Source organism: Anolis carolinensis, unplaced genomic scaffold (assembly GCF_035594765.1).
Source record: "Anolis carolinensis isolate JA03-04 unplaced genomic scaffold, rAnoCar3.1.pri scaffold_7, whole genome shotgun sequence".
Taxonomy (NCBI): domain Eukaryota; kingdom Metazoa; phylum Chordata; class Lepidosauria; order Squamata; family Dactyloidae; genus Anolis; species Anolis carolinensis.
Window position 1 is genome coordinate 24,559,557 of NW_026943818.1, and position 22,675 is coordinate 24,582,231.

Below are 22,675 nucleotides of genomic sequence, written 5' to 3' on the forward strand. Positions count from 1 at the left end.
TAGTGTACAATATACAGTACAGTCTCACTTATCCAACATAAACGGGCCGGCAGAACGTTGGATAAGCAAGTATGTTGGATAATAAGAAGGGATTAAGGAAAAGCCTATTAAACATCAAATTAGGTTATGATTTTACAAATTAAGCACCAAAACATTCTGTTATACAAGAAATTTGACAGTAGTTCAATACGCAGTAATGCTATGTAGTAATTACTGTATTTACGAATTTACCACCAAAATATCACAATATATTGAAAACATTAACTACAAAAATGGCTTGGATAAGTGAGACTCTACTGTAGTAATATATATTAATATTGTGATATTCATATAATATAATATATTGTATGTACATATAACTTGTAAGCCGCTCTGAGTCCTCTTCGGGGTGAGAAGGGCAGGATATAAATGTCGTAAAAAAATAAACAAACAAATCAAAAGGGTACTTCCTGGAAAGAGTGCCATTTAAGCAAAATTACAGCAACAGCTTTAACAATTAGTCTGCTCTTCACAGAAATCTGAAATTCTTACCTTGTTGTTCAAAACCTGCACTCACCAATGGTTGTGTGAGCCCTTGAACAATGCTTTCTGCCACACTAGAACAGCAGAGTATCTTTGCTGTAAGCTCTGGATGTGCAATGTAAAATCCTGGAGGTCCACTTTTCAGAATGGCCACCCTCAGCCCTCCTCCTCCTCACGGCTCCCCCAACTGCTCCCACAGGTCTATTCTTTCAGTGATCCAATGCAAGTCGGTGGACTGTTTAGTCCCAGTCTTAGTTCACTTGCCAGATCAAGCACCAGAGGAGCTTAGCGGCTGAATTCACAGTGGCATAAGACAATGCAAGAAGGTATTATTTAATACAACAGAACCACCATGCACCTTTTTTTAATAAAATTTTATTTGTCAAAAGAAAAAAAAGGCAATAGCCAATTGGAAACCTACTTATGACTCCAATTTCTTATTGTCTTTAAATTTAGACAAACGACTTATTGGTATAACGTTTTTAAACAAACCCCCCTTTTTCCCTTTAACATTTACCATCTACTCGTGCTGAATCCTTCCAAGGAGAATGCTCCAGCGTACCTCTCCAGGTCCTTGCTTTGCTCCTTTTACCAAAAAATGAAAACTCCATCGTGCATCTTTAAGGGCTTCCAATCGTCAAAAATAGGAAAAAGCTTTGGAATAGCCAATTGAGTTGAATAAAAATCCACACGAGTGCGGTTTGGTTGGGGCAGGAATCCACTCCTATGTCCTGGTAATCTGATCCCGCTCCATGAATCCTTGCCATTGATCCTCCCTATCCTATCCACATTATGATTTGAATCCAATGATCCAGCTCCAAGGATTGGGATCCAGTGAGCCCTCTCCAATCCAAACCTTTATAACCAGCAAAACCAAAAAAGAGGAGGCAGAAAGTTAGATACCGTAATGGAAAATAGGATTCTGGGGAATGATGAGTTATGTCTGCCACGGGATATTTAATAACGACGTGCAGCGATAACTATCAGTTCCCCAAGACAAGCTTTTGAATTGCAAAGCTCAGATTTTAGCAATGTTAAATCATTTGAAGGAAACATTCTAGTATTTACAGCAGGGGGGCGTTTGTAATGCCAATATATGGTACGTTGCAAATTTTGAGGTGGCAAAAACATTTTACAAAGTTGTCAAAACTTACTTCTAAAGCTATCTGCCTATGACATGTCTAAACTAAAAGCTCATTGTACTTAGTAAGGAAGGTAACAAAGCTAACTGAAGTTATCAGCAAGTCAATTCCGATTTATCTTGAAGGGGAAGAGGGTGGACTTAAGAAAGACTCCCCCAAGGCACCCCCACCCCCCTCTTAACATTGGTCTCATTCGGTTACTTTTAAGGTGAAACAGCAATGCTATATCAAGTCACACAGAGGACATGCAGATTTTAGCAGTATTGAGATTATACGCACAGGCAAGGAACCACCTGCGTTTTACAAGTGTCTTTACAGGTAAATTGATACACTGCAGTCACGCCATATTCCCCCCACCGCCCAGGACTGAACGTCACATGGGTACATTTAGCCACAATTGCTATCATGGTGATTTTAAAAAGACTATAACTAAATAAAAACAGGCCTAGGACAGATGTGTGTATCCAGCTAGTCTCTTACAGTATAAGGTCAATACTGCCAATTTAATCTGTGACAATAGCACTTGGAGTCATACCATTGCCTCCATTATTGATCTGATCCTCCTCAATCCTCCTTTTGACAATCCTAAAATGATTTGACATGTGATCCACAATCCTTTAATCCAAAGCATCCTTAATCCATCTCTTCAGATATGTCTACAGAAAGACACATGAAAAGGCAAGATAAAATATAAGCTTCCCCCAGAAGAGACAATTAAATCCCAAACATTCCCCCAACATCCCCCGATTGCAGAAACCATGGCTGGACAAGGACATTTTTATACAGCAATATCACAGTTGGAAGTGAGTGGTGGCAGCAAACTAACTAGTGACAGCCCTGCCTAGGACATGTTAAAATACAATTTATGAAAAGACGTGAGGGAATGTTGATGTTAAAGAGTAAATATTTCACTAGGTATATCATACAAGTATGCAATTCAAACACTTTAGCCAATTTTGAATAAAACAGCTTGAATTATTTGTTGTTTTTTTTTTAAAAAAAAGAATAGACTGCACTGAGTAAAAGAAAACTGCATACAACATGGTGAGGTTCTACAAAAAGGAGCACCATTAAAGATAAATTTATGTACGAGAACGTGATCTGCTGTGACGGGGAGAGTAGCGTGGAGATCCTCTGCTTCGTCTCGGGGAATAACTGCGACTTCTGCTGTTGCTTCGGCTACGGCTTCTGCTACGACTACGGCTGCGAGAACGAGATCTTCCATAACTTGGACTTCTCGGGCCATCAACTTTAACACGGATGTAGGCAGTTTCTCCCTATCAAATAGACACAACTTTCGATTGAAAGGTCTAAGTTTTTCAGCTCTATTTGCAGGCATGCTGACAGACTGAAGATTTTTTTATAAGAACCAAGAAGGGGGTCACATCACATTTTACTAGGCAATATACTCAACATATGATCATACTAGCTGTCTGTAGTGATCCATCCTGCAAACAGAGAGTGAACCTCCTTACCTGCAATCCTACTGTATCCAATTGCAACCCTGGTCAAAACATTAAGTGGAAAACCTACCTCATGAGATCTAAACTTAGTGTTATCCAGTTTTCGCACTGCGTAGGTCATATCTTCTTTCCGTACAAACTCCACGACACCAGTTCCATCTCGGAAAACATCAGCATAACATACATCACCTGCTTCGCGCATGTGATCCTTTAAATCCTGCCAGCTTCCACTGGGAGGCAGTCCTGAACAAGAGACAGGTTGGAGGTTATCTACAGTAGATTTCTACAAAAGTGAGGTGGAAACCTTTCAGAATTTACCAACTCAGTATAGTAGTAATAATCATATAATAAAACTTTATTTATATTCTGCCCTATCTCCCCGGAGGGACTCAGGATGGATTCCAAACATAAAAGGGAAACAATGCCCTAACACAACAACAATACACCCATTAAAACGGAAAATTGATAGACCAACATATGAAAATAAATTAATACTTAACAACTAAAATTAAAAAAACGCAACCAGTTATATCAGACATAAAACAAAACATCGAACAGAAGCGTCAATTTCTGTTTTGCTTAAAAATCTGTCTGCAAACATTAACGTATATACTGTCTCTTTTAAATTTAGGACTTATGGATGTAGAGAAATAGCAGCGCTGGCATTGAGAATATGAAGTAAAAGGTGTCTATTGGTGTTGCAGCCCAAACTACCCCTTGTTTGTCTTTAATGTTGTTTTATTGTAATTGTTTGGGCTTGTCCCTGTGTTAGTCACCCCGAGTCCCTTCAAGGAGATGGAGGCGGGATACAAAAATAAAATTATTATTGCAAGCATGCTTTCATCTTCTTTCAATATAGGACCAAACTACTTATTTTAAAAAGAGAAAGCTACTGTTTGTAAGACACCACATTTTGCATAACTCACAAGATCCGTTCATAGTAGCATGTTTTAATATATTTCCTAGCACTTACATGAAAATACACCCCTCCACCAGGAGCTCCTCACTTCTATTGCAAGGACCAAATAAAAATCCCCCTCCCCAAAAAAGCCATGTTGTAACCCAAGCAAATGTGCAACTTACCAGATACTATTACTCTATATTCTGAGCGTCTAGATGGGGGCCCATATCTGCCCCTTGGAGCTCCACCACCTCCTCCTCCACCTCCTCCTCTTCCTGTGCCCCGGCCACTGCGCGGGAACTCCACTCGGAGGCGGTATCCATCATAATCATATCCATCCCGTCCATACACAGCGTCCTCTGCATCCCTGGAAAAATTCAGATAAAATCTGTCAATAGTACTGGAACCACAAACCTTTTCTGGAGATCCAAGATCCCATGGAGGCTCCTCTACAGCGAAACAAGGATGAGAAACAAACTCCAAGGTGTTCAATGTTAAGTATGGAACCTGTTTTTAAAAGCAACAGTTTTTAAAAGCGTGGAAAACCTCACTTGCCTAGTTTCCAATAGACCTCACAACCTCTGAGGATGCCTGCCACAGATGTGGGCAAAACATCAGGAGAGAATGCTTCTGGAACATGGCCATACAGCCCGGAAAACTCACAGCAAACCTCTGCTGTCGTTACTTGGAATAATGGGCTCGCCTTTGGGGTCTCTTCCAAGTCTAGGAGTCTTTGATTCAGAGGCTGGCTTGAATTGTGCTGTCCCTTGACATGCTGGGCCGGGCTTCTGGGATCTCTTCCAACTCTTATTGTGAAGTTGGATGGCCATCTGTTGGTAGGATTTGAATTGTGCTGTCCTTGGACATAATGGGCTCATCCTAGACTCTCTTCAAACTCTAGAAGTCTAGTATTCGGAAGCTGAATGGCCACCTGTTAGGAGAATTGTGCTGTCTGGATAGCCTTAGGGGGCAACTTCCAACTCTAGGTGTGTCTGAATCATTAGTGGGATTGCCCTCTGTAGGCAGGGCTTGAATTGTGCTATCCCTTGACATTATGGGCTCAACTGGATGGCCTTTGGGGGGGTCTCTTCTCAACTTTGATTCTGAAGTTGGATGGCCATCTGTTGGGAGGGCCTGAACTGTACTGTCCCTTGACATTATGGGCTCGACTGGATGGCCTTTGGGGTCTCTTCCAAATCTAGGAGTCTTTGATTCAGAGGCTGGGTGGCCTTGGGAGTCTCTTTCCAACTTTGATTCTGAAGTTGGATGGCCATCTGTTGGGAGGGCTTGAATTGTGCTGTCCCTTGACATTATGGGCTCGACGGGATGGCCTTTGGGGGGTCTCTTCTCAACTTTGATTCTGAAGTTGGATAGCCATCTGTTGGGAGGGTCTGAACTGTACTGTCCCTTGACATTATGGGCTCGACTGGATGGCCTTTGGGGTCTCTCCCAAATCTAGGAGTCTCTGATTCAGAGGCTGGGTGGCCTTGGGGGTCTCTTTCCAACTTTGATTCTGAAGTTGGATGGCCATCTGTTGGGAGGGCCTGAACTGTACTGTCCCTTGACATTATGGGCTCGACTGGATGGCCTTTGGGGTCTCTTCCAAATCTAGGAGTCTTTGATTCAGAGGCTGGGTGGCCTTGGGAGTCTCTTTCCAACTTTGATTCTGAAGTTGGATGGCCATCTATTGGGAGGGCTTGAATTGTGGTGTCCCTTGACATTATGGGCTTGACTGGATGGCCTTTGGAGGTCTCTTCCAAGTGTAGGGGTCTCCGATTCAGAGGCTGGATGGCCTTGAATTGTGTTGTTCCTACTTGGCAAAATAGGCTCGACTGGATAGCCTTTGGGGGTCTCATCCAAGACTAGGAGTCTCTGATTCAGTGGCAGAGTGGCTATGTGTCAGGTGGGAATTGAATTGTGCAGTCTTTTAACATACTGGGCTCGACCAGATGGCCTTTGGGGGTCCCTTCCAACTCTAGGAGCCTATGATGCAGAGACTGGTCGGCCCTCTGTTGGTAAGGCTTGAATGGGGCTGTCCCTGGACATAGTGGGCTCGACCAGATGGCCTTCGGGGGTCCCTGGACATAGTGGGCTCGACCAGATGGCCTTTGGGGGTCCCTTCCAACTCTAGGAGCCTATGATGCAGAGACTGGCCGGCCCTCTGTTGGTACGGCTTGAATGGTGCTGTCCCTGGACCTAGTGGGCTCGTCTGGATGGCCATTGGGGACCTCACCTGGGGTCCTCGAACTCGACGAAGGCGAAGGGCGGCCCGCCTCGGCGGTTCTTGAGGTCGATGTCCCGGATGGCACCGTACTTGTAAAAGACGTCCTCGATGTCCTTGGTGCGGATGTCCGGCGGCAGGTTGCCCACGTAGATGCGGCAGTCGTTGTTCCCGGCCGGGCCGCGGATCACGCCGCCGCCAGACATGGCGAGGTCGGCAATGGTTGCGGTTGGTGGGGGCCGAGCCTCGTGGAGAAAAAAAAAAGGAGGGCGAGAAGGAGCCCCGGAGCAGGGCGAGAAGGGGACAGAGAGAGGGAGGGAGAGAAGGAAGGAGAGAGGGCTTCGCCGTCGGGCCTGGTCCGGGAGGAACGCGCCTCGGAAAAAGCCGCCTTCCCTCAGAAGCGACACAAAATGGCGGCGCTACCTGCCTCGCGCAAGGATCTCCTCGCGCCGCCGCGACGTCGCTTCGAAGCACCTCCCTCCTCGCCGCCTCCGCCTTCGAACCGCGCATGCGCGAGGAGAGAAAGAAGTCCCTCCGTTGCCAAAGATCCGGCAGCGCGCGCGCGCGAAAGAGAGGCGCCGCTCCCACAATGCAGCGCGCGGCCAGAGTGCCTTCGCGCCAAACGCACGCAGGCGAGGACCCCACGACGCTTTGAAGTTAGTAGTTTTTTGCTGTGCCTGTCGCAAAAATCTCACCAAGAAGCCAAGGCTTCGGCTTAGTAGGTTATTATCGTGCCTGACATAAAGAAGTGTGTTTTTATTTTGATTTATAGATGTCATGTTTAATTTCGTTTTAAAAGTCATGTTTGGCTATTTTTTAAAAGGGTAAGTATTAGTTACCAGTGTGTGGGGGATGGTAATCAGCTCAGCATTCTGAGGCAGGTTACCATAGTAACGAGGGCGGAGCAAATCGCCGTTTGGAGGAAAAAGAGGGAATGTTTTAAAAACAGTTTAGTCTGTGATTTTTAGTCACAGGGAAGACACTGGTTCCGAGTTAGGGAAACCAGGGAAGCTCAGACCTCTAGTTGTGTCAAATCAAGCAAGTTAAGTGACTTGTTTGGGTTTATTCAGAGAGTCTGGGTGGTAAGGGGAAGCAATCCCAGTTAGATCCAAAGTGATCAGTTAATAGTTTTGGTTGTAAGAAGAAGAAGAAGGTTTAGACTACTCAAAGAAAGGAGAAAGTATTTTGAGAGAGGATTCATCATAAGTTATATTTGCAACAGATTAAGAAAGTTTAACACTGAGAAACAAATTGTAACCACTAAGCTCTGTGCCTGAAATAAACTTAATTTTCTTTCAACATCCAAGCCTCTGGATATTCTAAATTAAGTAACGCTACCATTTAAAGTGAATAAGAACAAGAAAAGAAAGAGAAATTCCCCTCTGCTGTGCCCGGCCACGTGTTGCTGTGGCGTTGTCTGGTGGTGTTGGTGAGAACTTGTTGAGGTAGTGGTGGTATTGAATGTCTGTTGTATGGTTGTCTTTATGTTTAGTATGCATTTGGTTGTTTGTGTACTGTGAAAGTGGTGAGGGTAGAGGGGGTCTATGTCCCTGTGTAGTAGTGTATAGTATTTATATGTTGTCCATGTGTTGTGAATGCTTGGACTGTGTCCTGCTGCATAGTAGAAAGCTTTATGTAGAGGCTGGATGGCCATCTGTCAGGAGTGCTTGGATTGTGTCCTCCTGCATGGTAGAAGGAAGTTGAGCTGGATGATCCTTAGGGGTCATTCCAAACCTTAGGATTGTATGATATTATTATTATTATTATTATTATTATTATTATTATTATTATTGAGAGGCTGGGTGGCCATCTGTTGGGCGTGCTTGGAGTGTGTCCTCCATGACAGAATTCGGTTGGACTGGATTACCACAGTAATTATTTGATATTACAGTAGAATCTCACTTATCCAACATTCGCTTATCCAGTGTTCTGGATTATCCAACGCAGTCTGCCTTTTAGTAGTCAATGTTTCTGTAGTCAATGTTTTAAATTCATTGTGATATTTTGGTGCTAAATTTGTAAATACAGTAATTACTACATAGCATTACTGTGCATTGAACTACTTTTTCTGTCAAATTTGTTGTATAACATGATGTTTGGTGCTTAATTTGTATAATCATTACGTAATTTAATGTTTAATAGGCTTTTTCTGAATCCCTTCTTATTATACAACATATTCACTTACTCAACGTTCTGACGGCCTGTTTATGTTGGATAAGTGAGACTCTACTGTATATTTATAATCTTATATTATCTGCTTAGAACTGGATTATATGAGGCCTCTTCTACACAGCTGGATAAAATGCCCACTGAAGTGGATTATATGGCAGTGTGGAGTCAAGATAATCCAGTTCAAAGCAGATAATATAAGATTATAAATGGGTTATATAGCTGTGTGGAAGGGCCTTGAGTCTACACTGCCATATAATCCAGTGCAAATTAGATAATCTGTGGAAGAAGCCTAAGTGAAGCCTAACTCTGCCTGTCCCTGGGCTGAGTAGGTTGCTAGGAGACCAAGTGGGCGGAACTTAACCTTGTAACTGGCAGCAATTGAATAAAAACAATTATTCCTCTCCCTCTAATTAGGACTTTCTTTTTCTTTTCTTTTTGTTGTATCAACCTAGACCAGTGAATGATGGGTTGTGTTGTCAAATTTCGAGGTTGGGGGGCCTGTAGTTTTGTTGTTTTGTCCGCTGCCCTGATGCCATCACTCTTTTATATATAGAGAGATATTTATATTACATGCAATATTACTAATAATATTGCAATATAGTCGTATAATATAATATATTGTATGTATATATACTTGTAAACTGCCCCGAGTCCCCTTCGGGGTGAGAAGGGCGGGATTTAAATGTCGCTAATAAATAATAATAATAATAATAATAATAATACATACATACATACATACATACAGTAGAGTCTCACTTATCCAACACTCGCTTATCCAACATTCTGGATTATCCAACGCATTTTTGTAGTCAATGTTTTCAATATATCATGATATTTTGGTGCTAAATTCATAAATACAGTAATTACTACATAGCATTACTGCGTATTGAACTACTTTTTCTGCCAAATTCGTTGTCTAACATGATGTTTTGGTGCTTCATTTGTAAAATCATCACCTAATTTGATGTTTAATAGGCTTTTCTTTAATGCCTCCTTATTATCCAACATATTCGCTTATCCAACATTCTGCCGGCCCGTTTACGTTGGATAAGTGAGACTCTACTGTATATAAGTATATAATATATATATATTTACATGCATTTTCTTTGGGGTTTCTTTGCCGACGCCGCCCAGTGGACACATAGGGAAGTGCAACCCCTTCTTGATTGGCAGCTCCCATGTATTGTCCTTTGCTGCCATTCTGCGGCCATTTCCAGGAACTGCGCCGCTTCATTATAATAATTAATTTATTATAATATTATTATAATATAATACTAATAATACAATATAATAATATTAATTATATATTATGTATTACATATAATATTTTTAATAATATTACAATATATAGACATAGTACAATATGGTAATTTATTGCCAGTATTGTGCTATGCTAATAATATAATATTGTGTATGAATTTAATTGGTAAGCCGCTCTGAGTCCCCTTCGGGATGAGAAGGGCAGGATATAAATGTATTAAATAAACAAATAATAAATAAATATTCTATTTTCTCCTTTGGGGGTGGAAGGAAGGCAGTGTTTCTGACTCTCTCTATTTTGCATAGGAATTTGCATAACCCCGCCCACTGCCTCTCCCATAACCCTTTCCTATTCTTTTCTATGGCACACAGCAAATAGAGGGATTGATCAGCAACTGAACATACTGGAGAAGTCACCATGATTTATAGGTGTTGTAGGTACTGGGATGTATAGTTCCAAAGGTGGAATTGGACCAAACTTGTCACACAGACCCATGACCAGCAAAAAATACTGGAGGTCTTTGGGGGAAATTCACCTGGATTTGTGGGAGTTGTAGTTCACCTACTTTTAGAGAGCACTGTGAACCCAAACACCGATGGATCTGGACCAAACTTGACACACATACCTGATATATCAAAATTTTATTACTGGAGGGGTTTGGGAGGGAATGATCTTGAAATTTGGGAGTTGTAGTTTACCCACAATCAGAGAAACTGACATCCACCAATGGACCAGACTTGGCACACAGAACTCCCATGACTAACTCAACCTACTGCAAAGGCTTGAGGGGAGTGACTCACCATAGTGGGAGCTGTAGTTTACCCTCCAGCCAGAGAGCACACTGAACCCCACCGATGATTGTGGATGATAGGTAGAAGCTCTTACGTGTGCCCATGAACCTAGAATCACCCTGCAGAATGATGCACCACTCAGCTTTGCAGAACAAATAACAAAGGAACTTTTACTAAGTCCAAGAGATCAGCAGAACAGTGGTATTTACAATAGTCCCTCTGATTGCTTACAGAAATCAGCAGTCATAAGCAGTCCTCAGAAGTAGTGAGGCCTCTCTGAGTACAGAGCCATCTTCTTTTCAGCCAGTACTCAGAAGAATCACACACACACACAGAGAAACTTGTTCAAACCAGTTGTTCAGTAGCAGGACAGCAACATTGCAAACTGATTCCCACGTCCTCGCAAACTCAGCCAATCGGCTTCAGTGAAGATCAGCAGCAAACAAGGCCTCAGAAGTAGTGAGGCCTCTCTGAGTACAGAACCATCTTCTTTTCAGCCAGTACTCAGAAGACTCACATACACAGAGAGAGGAACTTGTTCAAACCAGTTCTTCAGCAGCAGGACAGCAACAGTTGCAAACTGATTCCCAGGTCCTTGCAAACTCAGCCAATCGGCTTCAGTGAAGATCAGCAGCAAACAAGGCCTCAGAAGTAGTGAGGCCTCTCTGAGTACAGAGCCATCTTCTTTTCAGCCAATACTCAGAAGACTCACACACACAGAGAGAGAAACTTGTTCAAACCAGTTCTCCAGCAGCAGGACAGCAACAGTTGCAAACTGATTCCCACGTCCTTGCAAACTCAGTCAATCGGCTTCAGTGAAGATCAGCAGCAAACAAGGCCTCAGAAGTAGTGAGGCCTCTCTGAGTACAGAGCCATCTTCTTTTCAGCCAGTACTTAGAAGACTCTCTCACACACAGAGAGAGAAACTTGTTCAAACCTGTTCTTCAGCAGCAGGACAGCAACAGTTGCAAACTGATTCCCACGTCCTTGCAAACTCAACCAATCAGCTTCAGTGAAGATCAGCAGCAAACAAGGCCTCAGAAGTAGTGAGGCCTCTCTGAGTACAGAGCCATCTTCTTTTCAGTCAGTACTCAGAAGACTCACACACACACAGAGAGAAACTTGTTCAAACCAGTTCTCCAGCAGCAGGACAGCAACAGTTGCAAACTGATTCCCACGTCCTTGCAAACTCAGTCAATCGGCTTCAGTGAAGATCAGCAGCAAACAAGGCCTCAGAAGTAGTGAGGCCTCTCTGAGTATAGAGCCATCTTCTTTTCAGCCAGTACTCAGAAGACTCACACACACAGAGAGAGAAACTTGTTCAAACCAGTTCTTCAATAGCAGGACAGCAACAGTTGCAAATTGATTCCCACGTCCTTGCAAACTCAGCCCATCGGCTTCAGTGAAGATCAGCAGCAAACAAGGCCTCAGAAGTAGTGAGGCCTCTCTGAGTACAGAGCCATCTTCTTTTCAGCCAGTACTCAGAAGACACACACACACACACACACACACACACAAAGAGAAACTTGTTCAAACCTGTTCTTCAGCAGCAGGACAGCAGCAGTTGCAAACTGATTCCCACGTCCTTGCAAACTCAGCCAATCGGCTTCAGTGAAGATCAGCAGCAAACAAGGCCTCAGAAGTAGTGAGGCCTCTCTGAGTACAGAACCATCTTCTTTTCAGCCAGTACTCAGAAGACTCACACACACACACACACAGAGAAATTTGTTCAAACCAGTTCTTCAGCAGCAGGACAGCAACAGTTGCAAACTGATTCCCACGTCCTTGCAAACTCTGCCAATTGGCTTCAGTGAAGATCAGCAGCAAACAAGGTTTCAGAAGTAGGCCTCAGAAGAGCCATCTTCTTTTCAGCCAGTACTCAGAAGACTCACACACACAGAGAGAGAAAAATCTGTTCAAACCAGTTCTCCAGCAGCAGGACAGCAACAGTTGCAAACTGATTCCCAGGTCCTTGCAAACTCAGCCAATCGGCTTCAGTGAAGATCAGCAGCAAACAAGGCCTCAGAAGTAGTGAGGCCTCTCTGAGTACAGAGCCATCTTCTTTTCAGCCAGTACTCAGAAGACTCACACACACACAGAGAGAAAAATCTGTTCAAACTAGTTCTCCAGCAGCAGGACAGCAACAGTTGCAAACTGATTCCCATGTCCTTGCAAACTCAGCCAATTGACTTCAGTGATGATCAGCAGCAAACAAGGCCTCAGAAATAGTGAGGCCTCTCTGAGTACAGAGCCATCTTCTTTTCAGCCAGTACTCAGAAGAATCACACACACAGAGAGAGAAACTTGTTCAAACCAGTTGTTCAGTAGCAGGACAGCAACATTGCAAACTGATTCCCACGTCCTCGCAAACTCAGCCCATCGGCTTCAGTGAAGATCAGCAGCAAACAAGGCCTCAGAAGTAGTGAGGCCTCTCTGAGTACAGAGCCATCTTCTTTTCAGCCAATACTCAGAAGACTCACACACACACACAGAGAAACTTGTTCAAACCAGTTCTCCAGCAGCAGGACAGCAACAGTTGCAAACTGATTCCTATGTCCTTGCAAACTCAGCCAATCGGCTTCAGTGAAGATCAGCAGCAAACAAGGCCTCAGAAGTAGTGAGGCCTCTCTGAGTACAGAGCCATCTTCTTTTCAGCCAGTACTCAGAAGACTCACACACACAGAGAGAGAAACTTGTTCAAACCAGTTCTCCAGCAGCAGGACAGCAACAGTTGCAAACTGATTCCCACGTCCTTGCAAACTCATGCATTTGATTTTCCAGTTAACACACATAGAGTGTCCTTGCAAACCATGACAAACTTGCGCAACATAGCAAACTTTAAGTACCGATGGAGGGATCTCGGGGTTAACCTGGCATCATGTCAGTTGTAATTCACTCAAAATAATGCCATATTCAAGCCCCTGTTTTGCTTGGTGTCAAGGCCCGGCTTCTGCGGTCTTCTGACTAACCCGGCCAGTATCGGCGGCGTATGGCTTTCAGTGTGAGCATCATCTGAATAGTCCCTGTGTTTCCGTGGGAAGGAGCAGAACTCCAGCCAACTTTTTTTTCATAAATAAATCCGTTTTGCTGAGTGGAGTGAATGAGGTGCTGGCGGGAAAAGGAAAAAAAAAAAAAAGCAACGACGACCATATTGCGATGTCTGCAGGAAGACGAGATCAAGCCAACGCTCGGAGGAGAAGCTCGCTTTGCCGAAACGGCAGCTTTTTCATCGCCAGGACTCGTTTGCAACAAATGGCACAAGTGTGACGGGCTGTGAACAGATCCGTCCGCACCCGTTTTATGATCTAATATGACGGAGATTAAAAAAAATATCTCACACTCGAAGCCACTGAGATTGTTAAGAGATAATAAAATTGCACATTAGTAGGAGTGAAAATGCTGGAGAAATATAGGTGTTGTAGGGACTGGGATGTATAGTTCACCTGCAATCTAAGAGCATTGTGAACTCCACCAACGATGGACCTGGAACTCACTTGGCAAACAGAACCCACATGAGCAGGAAACTAGAGGTCTGTGGGGGGAAATCATCTTCATTTGGGGGAGTTGTAGTTCACCTACACTGTGAAACCAAACACCGATCATCTGGACCAAACTTGGCACATAGACCTGATATGACAAAATTTGATGACTGGAGGCATTTGGGGGGAACTGACCTTCCTTTCTGGGAGTTGTAGTTCACCCACAACCAGGGAAACTGTGATCTCCACCAATGATGGACCTGGACCAAATTTATTTATTTATTTATTTATTTACAGTATTTATATTCCGCCCTTCTTTCTCACCCCGAAGGGGACTCAGGGCAGATTACAATGAACACATATATGGCAAACATTCAATGCCAACAGACAAACAACATATATAGACTGACACAGAGGCATTTAACATTTTTTTCCAGCTTCACGATTCTGGCCACAGGGGGAGCTGTTGCTTCACTGTCCACTAGTGGCCGTACTTCCTCATTCCTTTCATCGGTCCTTTATTTATTTATTTACAGTCCTTATATTCCGCATTTCTCACCCCGAAGGGGACTCAGGGCGGATTACAATGAACACATATATGGCAAACATTCAATGCCAACAGACAAACAACATATATAGACAGACACAGAGGCATTTAACATTTTTTTTCCAGCTTCACGATTCTGGCCACAGGGGGAGCTGTTGCTTCACTGTCCACTAGTGGCCGTACTTCCTCATTCCTTTCATCGGTCCTTTATTTATTTATTTACAGTCCTTATATTCCGCATTTCTCACCCCGAAGGGGACTCAGGGCGGATTACAATGAACACATATATGGCAAACATTCAATGCCAACAGACAAACAACATATATAGACAGACACAGAGTCATTTAACATTTTTTTTCCAGGTTCACGATTCCGGCCACAGGGGGAGCGGTTGCTTCACTGTCCACTAGTGGCTGTACTTCCTCATTCCTTTCCTCCTGTTTTGCTGGCAGTTTTATGATGTTGTAAATTAGTTAAATTAGCCTCCCACATAAAGCGTACCTAAATTTCCTTAGTTGACAGATGCAATTGACAGATGTAACTGTCTTTCAGAGCTGCAACAGCAAGCCGGGCTATTTAACCCGACCCGGGCTTCGAACTCATGATCTCTCGGTCAGTAGTGATTTATTGCCCTTGGCACACAGAACCCCCTAGTGGAGGGGTTTGAGGGGACTGACTCACCAGAGTGGGAGTTGTAGTTCACCCTACAGCCGGAGAGCACACTGAACCCAACTGTTGATGTATCCAGAGCAAACGTGCCCAACATAAGAAACTTTACATACTGGTGGAATTTCTCGGGGTTAACCTGGCATGATGTGAGTTGTAGTTCACCCACAACCTTGTGCATTTTGTACAATTAAAAAATGGATTTTTTCAATAACCCGAGCAACGCCAGATACCCCAGCTAGTACACACACACATTGTCTAGTGACAAAAAGGTCATGCCCACTGCCATTTATATATTAGGGCAGGGGTCCCCAAACTAAGGCCCGGGGGCCGGATGCGGCCCATCGAAGCCATTTATCCGGCCTCCATGGCACAAGGGCAAAAGGGGGTTAGACTAAATGACCCAAGGGGTCTCTTCTTCTCTTACAACCATTATTATTATTATTATTATTATTATTATTATTATTATTATATTTTATGACACAGCAAACAAGATAGATATTCTGGATTTCGTATCACAAAATCACATTATTATTATTATTATTATTATTATTATTAACATTGAGGCTGGGTGGCCATCTGTCAGGGGTGCTTTGCTAGTGCTTTTGATGCACAAAGGCAGAAGGGGATTGGACTCAATGGCCCAAAGGGTCTCTTCCAACCCTCTTTATTATTATTATTATTATTATTATTATTATTATTATTATTATTAACATTGAGGCTGGGTGGCCATCTGTCAGGGGTGCTTTGCTTGTGCGTTTGGTGCACAAAGGCAGAAGGGGATTAGACTCAATGGCCCAAAGGGTCTCTTCCAACCCTCTTTATTATTATTATTATTAATAATAATAAAAAAATTGAGGCTTGGTGGCCATCTGTCAGGGGTGCTTTGCTTGTGCTTTCGGTGTACAAAAGGCAGAAGGGGATTGGACTCAATGGCCCAAGGGGTCTCTTCCAACCCTCTTTTTTATTGTTGTTGTTGTTGTTATTTTATTGTATGACACAGCAAACAAGATAGATATGCTGGAATTATTATTATTATTATTATTATTATTATTATTATTATTATTGCTTGGTGGCCAACTATAGTCCGGCCCTCCAACGGTCCGAAGGATCGTGAACCGGCCCCCTGTTTAAAAAGTTTGGGGACCCTTGTATTAGGGGCATGTTTTGAGAGACATCAAGATCAGCTCTCGAAGAGAGAAACTGCCAGGGGATCGGGAGAAAAGAAGCAAACACAGACAGAGCAGAAAAAAGGTTCTCAAAGGGGGGAAACGGCCAACCCAACCTCTGAGACCAGATTTCCCATCGCGTGCATGAACCAGCATGTTAAAAACAACATCCCCAAAATATATTTTCCTCTCCTTGCTGTTGATACGGGATCCCAGCTGAGTTGTTTAAAATCCTAGAAGATGATGTTGTCAAGGTGATTCATGCCATATGCCAGCAAATATGGAAAACACAAGAATGGCCATCAGATTGGAAAAAGATCCATTTATATCCTCATACCCAAAAAGGGAAGCGCTAAAGACTGCTCAAACTTCCGTCCAGTGGCACTTATTTTCCATGCCAGTAAGGAAATGCTCAAGATCCTGCAAGGCAGACTTCAGCAAGACATGGAGCGAGAGTTGCCAGATGTCCAAGCTGGGTTCAGAAAAGGCAGAGGAACCAGAGACCAAATTGCCAATATCTGGATGCTGGATCATGGAGGAAGCCAGGGAGTTCCAGAAAAGCATCTACTTCTGCTTTATTGACTCTTCTAAAGCCTTCGACTGTGTGGATCGTAATAAACTATGGCATGTTCTTGGTGGTCTGGGGAGACCAAGTCACCTTGTCTGTCTCCTGAGGAATCTGTATAAAGACCAAGTAGCCACAGTCAGAACAGACCACGGAACAACAGACGGGTTCAAGATTGGGAAAGGAGTGCGGACATCAGGGCTGCATACTTTCACCCTCCCTATTCAACTTGTACGCAGATCACATCATGCGACATGCGGGGCTTGACAAATCCAAGACCGGAGTTAAATTTGCTGGAAGAAACATTAACAACCTTAAATATGCAGATGATACCACTCTGATGAAAGCTGAAAGTCAGGAGGAGCTGAGGAGCATTATCACCAAGGGGAAAGAAAGAAGAAAGTGAAAAAGCCGGGCTGCAGTTAAACATCAAGAAAACCAAGATCATGGCAACCAGACCGATAGATAACTGGCAAATAGAGGGAGAAAACGTGGAGGCAGTGACAGACTTTGTATTTCTAGGTGCAAAGATTCCTACAGCCAGGAAATCAGAAGATGTTTCCTTCTTGGGAGGAGAGCAATGGCCAACCTTGACAAAATAATTAAAAGTAGAGACATCACATTGGCAACGAAGGTCCACATAGTCAAAGCAATGGTATTCCCCATAGTAATGGCTGCGAGAGCTGGACCATAAGGAAGGCTGAGCGAAGGAAGAGAGACGCTTTTGAACTCTGGTGCTGGAGGAAAATCCTGAGAGTGCCTTGGACCACAAGAAGATCCAACCAGCTCATCCTTCAGAAAATAATGCCCGACTGCTCACTGGAGGCAAAGATGAAGTATTTTGGCCACATCATGAGGAGACAGGAAAGCTTGGAGAAGATCATGATGCTGGGGAAAATGGAAGGAAAAAGGAAGAGAGGCCGACCAAGGGTGAGATGGATGGACGGTATCCTTGAAGTGACTGGCTTGAACCTGAAGGAACTGAGGGCAGCGACAGCCGACAGAGAGCTCTGGTGTGGACTGGTCCATGAGGTCACGAACAGTCGGAAATGACTGAACGAATGAAGAAGAAGAAGTGTAAGACAATTACCTTCAAAGGGTCCTGGCTCAGGAGGGAAATCAGGCAGAGAAACTCAGTCATACATACCCCAGAGGGGTGTACCATGAAAATGGCCGTCGCAACATGTGAGTAGCAAACAAAGGATTTTATATCTCGGCTTATCTAAAATTGACCAGTGGCTGAGGGTCTTCCTCACCTTCCACACCTACTTGGCATAAGTGATACCAATGACCTAACTTGTTTACTCTGAGCTTTCTTCTCTCCTTAGAACTTTCTGTAGAAAGGCACCAGCTCACAGGAAGGGAGGGGCATAGGCAGAGGTAAATAATAATAATAATAATAATAATAATAATAATAATAATAATAATCTTTATTTATACCCCGCCACCATCTCCCATAGGCAATAGTTTACTACTTTCTGGCTTATGGTCCCTTCAGAAGAAGCTGTTGATATCATCTCCTACGAGGTGTTGCTAGTGGCATCAGCAAAGACCTGCTAAACAGGAGACGGGAACAAAGCAAGTGGATGGTTTTTATGATCTGATAGCGTATTGTTCGTTTGTGTTGCTCATTTGAATAAGTTGATATCTGTAGTGGGGAGAATAAACTGATAGCGCTCTCTCTTGTGGATGCTGTTGTGTAAACCTACACCAGAAGGCAAAGTAACACAATCCCTTTGCTGACGGAGGGTAGCTCGAGGACAGCAGCCCCAAATAACATGTATAATTTAGTGAAGCTTTGGGGTTGTCATCTCTTAAGGTACATGAGAGGTGATCTCACGCAGAGAAAAGAAAGAAAGGAGAGGGGGGAAGGTATATGAGAGAAAGGGGAAAAAAGAAAGAAAGGAAAGAGAGAAGGAAGTAGGAAGACGTAAAGAAGTGTGTTTTTATTTTGATTTATAGATGTCATGTTTAATTGCGTTTTAAAAGTCATGTTTAACTATGTTTAAAAGGGTAAGTATTAGTTACCAGTGCGTGGGGGATGGTAGCCAGCTCAGCATTCTGAGGCAGGTTGCCATAGTAACGAGGGCGGAGCCTACCGCCATTTTGAAGGAAAAGGAGGGAATGTTTTAAAAACAGTTTAGTCTGTGATCTGAGTCACAGGGAAGACACTGGTTCCAGGTTAGGGAAACCAGGGAAGCTCAGATCTCTAGTTGTGTCATATTAAGCAAGTTAAGTGACTTGTTTGGGTTTATTTGTAGAGTCTGAGTGGTAAGGGGAAGCAATCCCAGTTAGATCCAAAGTGATCAGTTGATAGCTTTGGTTGTAAGAGAAGAAAAAGGTTTAGACTGCTCAAGGAAAGGAGAAAGTATTTTGAAAGTGGATTTATCATAGGTTATATTTGCAACTGTTGAAGAAAGTGTAACTCTGAGAAGCAACATTGTAACCACTAAGCTCTGTGCCTGAATAAACTTTTTAGTGTTCTCCAACATCCAAGCTTCTGTCACATATATTCTAAACTAAGTTACGCTACCATCTAAAGTGAATAATAAGAAGAAAGACAGGAAAAGACTCCCCTCTGCCTGAGTTCTTTACAGAAGGAAAGAGTCACCGAGAGAGCCTGCCCACCATTGTCAGAGACTGTTGCACTCCAACTTTGAGACACCTTTTCACCCAGCATCACACCAGAATCCAGTAGTACTAACTAGATAAGTATGTACAAAAACAAAAAAGGGAATTTCCCAAAAAGCAGTAGAAAAGGAGCTATAAAATAGCAGTAGTCCATACAAAAAAAACCAGTAATCCAAAATAGCAAGGTACATGAAATCCAGGAAGTCAAGATCACAGGCATAAATACATGAAGCATGAAAACAGGAACTTTGTCCAAGACAAAACTCTTTCAGGAACATAGACAAACACAGAAGACTTGAGAGCTGAAACAGGAACTTGAATTTATGGCAATGTTGCCTACTCTGGGCACAAAGTAAACCTCCCTTAATTTAAGCCCAGGCCTGACCAAGAAACCATGGGATCATGCCTCAGACACCTGGGCTTCAAGGATTTCTCAGGGAGTCTTTCTGAACACCTAATTAATCTATCCTTCACTCCCTCCGTGCGGAGACCTAAACTGATAGCATGGGAAAACTCCCCATCGACTGAAGACCGATTCCCTTGAGAACTGGACTTTTTCCTGTTGGTAAGGAATGAACATTGGAATCCAAAACATCCTCTGTCTCATCTTTAACTGCCGGCACTTCTCTCTGATCTAAGGACTACAATTCTGTTGGTGTTTTTGTGAAATGTTTAATCTATTGTTGCTGTGGAAATGTATGTATTTCGTTCCAGCAAGCATTCCAGCAGTCAAGAGGTTAATTGCAGCGAGTACTGATTGATTGCTGGAATATACATCACAGGCTGTGGAATGCAGAGGAGGTGCTTCAGTGTACAGAGAACAGACTTTGAGAGAGATGGAGGATGCAACATGTGTCCTGATAGCTTTGGAATTTAGCACTGTAAATAATGTAAATAAAGCTTCAGTGCCGCTGAGTTTCAGCAAATATAAATCAGCGAAGTTGTCGTGCTTTATCGGTGCCACTTTCGCCGTTTGCAGAGTGGTCTGACTGGTGAGCTGAGGTGAGACCTGGCTCATCAAACAGTCGGGGTTGCCGATTCCCTGACAAATTAACCCTGATTACTCACAGACTCCTCGGTGGGAAACCCATCATCCCCTTCGTCCTCTGAGAAATCCCCAGCCTCTTGCTGCTGAGCCCCATTGTGAGGTGGGCCTTCTCAGAGCTGGAGAATGAGAAAGCAGGCAGGCAATGGCCCTTTCAGGAACCCAGGAAGCACTGGGTGTAAACTGTAGTGTCTCAGAGACCCCCGAGTCATGACCCCCGTCGCCATTATGGATCAGACCAAAGAAGAGATGGGGTTTGTGCCACTTCCGCAAGATTCTGCCCCTTTCCAGATGTCCCCTGTTGACAGTTTTAGCCCACGGTTAATTAAAAAGGGCCTTGACTCACAGCCCAGTTCTCCAGAGAGCGCTCCTTTTGACCGCAGATTGTTTTGGGAAACATCTCGCTCGGAGAAGCAGAATCTGAGAAGAAGTGCTAGATTAGTGGAGAGAGCAAGCGTTAATTAAGCCGGTTCCCTTGAGAGTTTCCAGGGAGGATTGCATCTGGCAAGTTGTTGACTTAGTCCACTTTCCCTTGGGAAAGAGTGTTCAGACACCTGGCTGGAGAGGAGAGTGTAGTCCCATAAAAGTTCTGGGCGTCGACTGACCTTTGTGGTGTTCAACGTGTCAGTTGAGGAATTCACATGGACTCCAGTTCTGCAGCGCGCTACTCACGAGTAGACCGGCGTTGCATCTCGTCTCCCTGTCAAGCCTGGACAGCGATTCAGCTTTACCACAACTAACTTTGCCTTGCCTTGTATCCTAGCCTTGGAATTGAACCCTGGAGCTCTTTGACAGATCTTGCTTTAATCCCCACTCAAACAGCCTAAAGGTTTGAGTGTGTTTCGGTTATTGGATTTAAAACTTTGAACTGGACATCTACTTTCACATTATTGGACTATATTTGACCTTTTCTGGAATGACTATTGCTGGACTATATACTCTGCTTATTTTTAGTTGTCTCCTTTATTTCCTTAATAAAGATATTAGATTGTTTATTGGCCTCCGTGTCTGGTTCCCAGTGTTCACGCTGCCCTGAGGTGTCACATAAACACTCATTAAGTATCGAAGCTGTGGCAATGTTGTCTACTCTGGAGACACCAAGTAAACATCACTTAATTTAAACCCAGGCCCAACCAAGAAGCCATGAGATCATGCCTCAGACACCTGCGTTTCAAGGACTTCTCACAGTCTTTCTGAACACCTAATCAATCTATCCTTCTTTCCTTCCATGTGGCCTTCTCAGAGCTGGAGAAGGGAGAAAGCAAGCAGGCAGTGGCTTTTTCAGAAACACAGGAAGCACTGAGTATAAGCACTCATTAAGTATCAAAGCCAATCAAATTGCTCCCCTTCTATCCTGACACGTGGGGAGTGTTTTTCCCTCTGCTTCTTGCCCAGGGGTCCTGTGGGAGAAAAGAAACACACACATTCAGCTGAAGGAGAGAGAAGGGAGGGTTGTGTGTGTCACTCCTTGGCTCTGAACAGTGCCGCTTGCGCTTTTAAAAGAAAACAGAACAAATACAGACTCGGAGGCTCAGCCATTATGCCTCCATTTTTATTTTCGCTCCCCCGCCCACTCACATTTTAATCATCAAAGTCATTCAAACGGTGCCTTGTAAATCATATCTTTTCACACACACGCACACACCCCAGCCCAACCTTCCTTGGTTTTTCAGGAAGCACGAGGAAGGGATTGTCGTTGTGCAAGAAAGAGCTGCGTGCCAAACACTCCCGAAACCGGGGCGGGCAAAGGATGGCTCATGGTTTGAATTATTCACTATTTTGTTCGTTTCCACCCAGTTTCAAATCCCGAGATGCCACCGGATGCGAGCATGGCCGCTAACATGAAATCATGGCGCTATAATTATTTCATGCGGAAGGGCCCGTCTCTGCTTTATAGTGCGATCTCTTTCCCAGGCATTGAGCCTAAGATCTCCAACTTGGGAGGCATGGGCTGTGATTTCTGAGCCACTTAGCTGAAATAAATAAGCTGCCACTTGCAGCACATTAGCACCGTATTAGTCAGGGCTGCCAAGAATCTCGGTTGCATGACATGGTTACAAGCGTGTGTTTGCGTGCGCATCCTTTGGCCGACGCCAGATG

The 22,675-nt window shown here is 43.7% G+C and overlaps 1 protein-coding gene and 1 long non-coding RNA gene across 4 annotated transcripts in view; one reads left to right on the forward strand and one right to left on the reverse strand.

The window, feature by feature from the left end:
* LOC134293218 (uncharacterized) overlaps positions 1 to 21,568 on the forward strand; it is a 171,062-nt gene extending 149,494 nt beyond the window's left edge. The window contains exon 2 of the long non-coding RNA XR_010000238.1: positions 19,081 to 21,568. This is a non-coding gene — a long non-coding RNA (uncharacterized LOC134293218). The remainder of the gene's footprint in view (positions 1 to 19,080) is intronic.
* On the reverse strand, positions 878 to 6,705 carry srsf1 (serine and arginine rich splicing factor 1). Of its 3 annotated transcripts, XR_010000235.1 has the most exons (5): positions 6,262 to 6,705; positions 4,211 to 4,395; positions 3,198 to 3,370; positions 2,200 to 2,320; positions 878 to 1,378 (listed from the first exon to the last, which is right to left on the reverse strand). XR_010000235.1 is itself a non-coding variant. In XM_062960163.1 (4 exons), the coding sequence occupies exons 1-4, from the start codon at positions 6,453 to 6,455 to the stop codon at positions 2,282 to 2,284; spliced, it is 591 nt and encodes a 196-aa protein (XP_062816233.1). In that variant the 5' UTR covers positions 6,456 to 6,705; the 3' UTR covers positions 878 to 2,281. The 3 variants fall into 3 exon arrangements, 2 of the variants coding, with proteins under 2 accessions (XP_062816233.1, XP_008122334.3); XM_062960163.1 differs by having other exon boundaries at positions 878 to 2,320; XM_008124127.3 differs by having other exon boundaries at positions 878 to 2,941; positions 6,262 to 6,701.
* Positions 21,569 to 22,675: the final 1,107 nt, after the last annotated feature.

Coding starts and splice junctions, on each gene's coding strand:
- srsf1 (XM_008124127.3), bottom strand. CDS start 6,455: ATGTCTGGCGGCGGCGTGATCCGCGGCCCGGCCGGGAACAACGACTGC. Junction 3,371..4,210: donor ATATAGAGTAATAGTATCTG/GTAAGTTGCACA, acceptor TCTCTTGTTCAG/GACTGCCTCCCAGTGGAAGC. Junction 2,942..3,197: donor CTAAGTTTAGATCTCATGAG/GTAGGTTTTCCA, acceptor TCTATTTGATAG/GGAGAAACTGCCTACATCCG.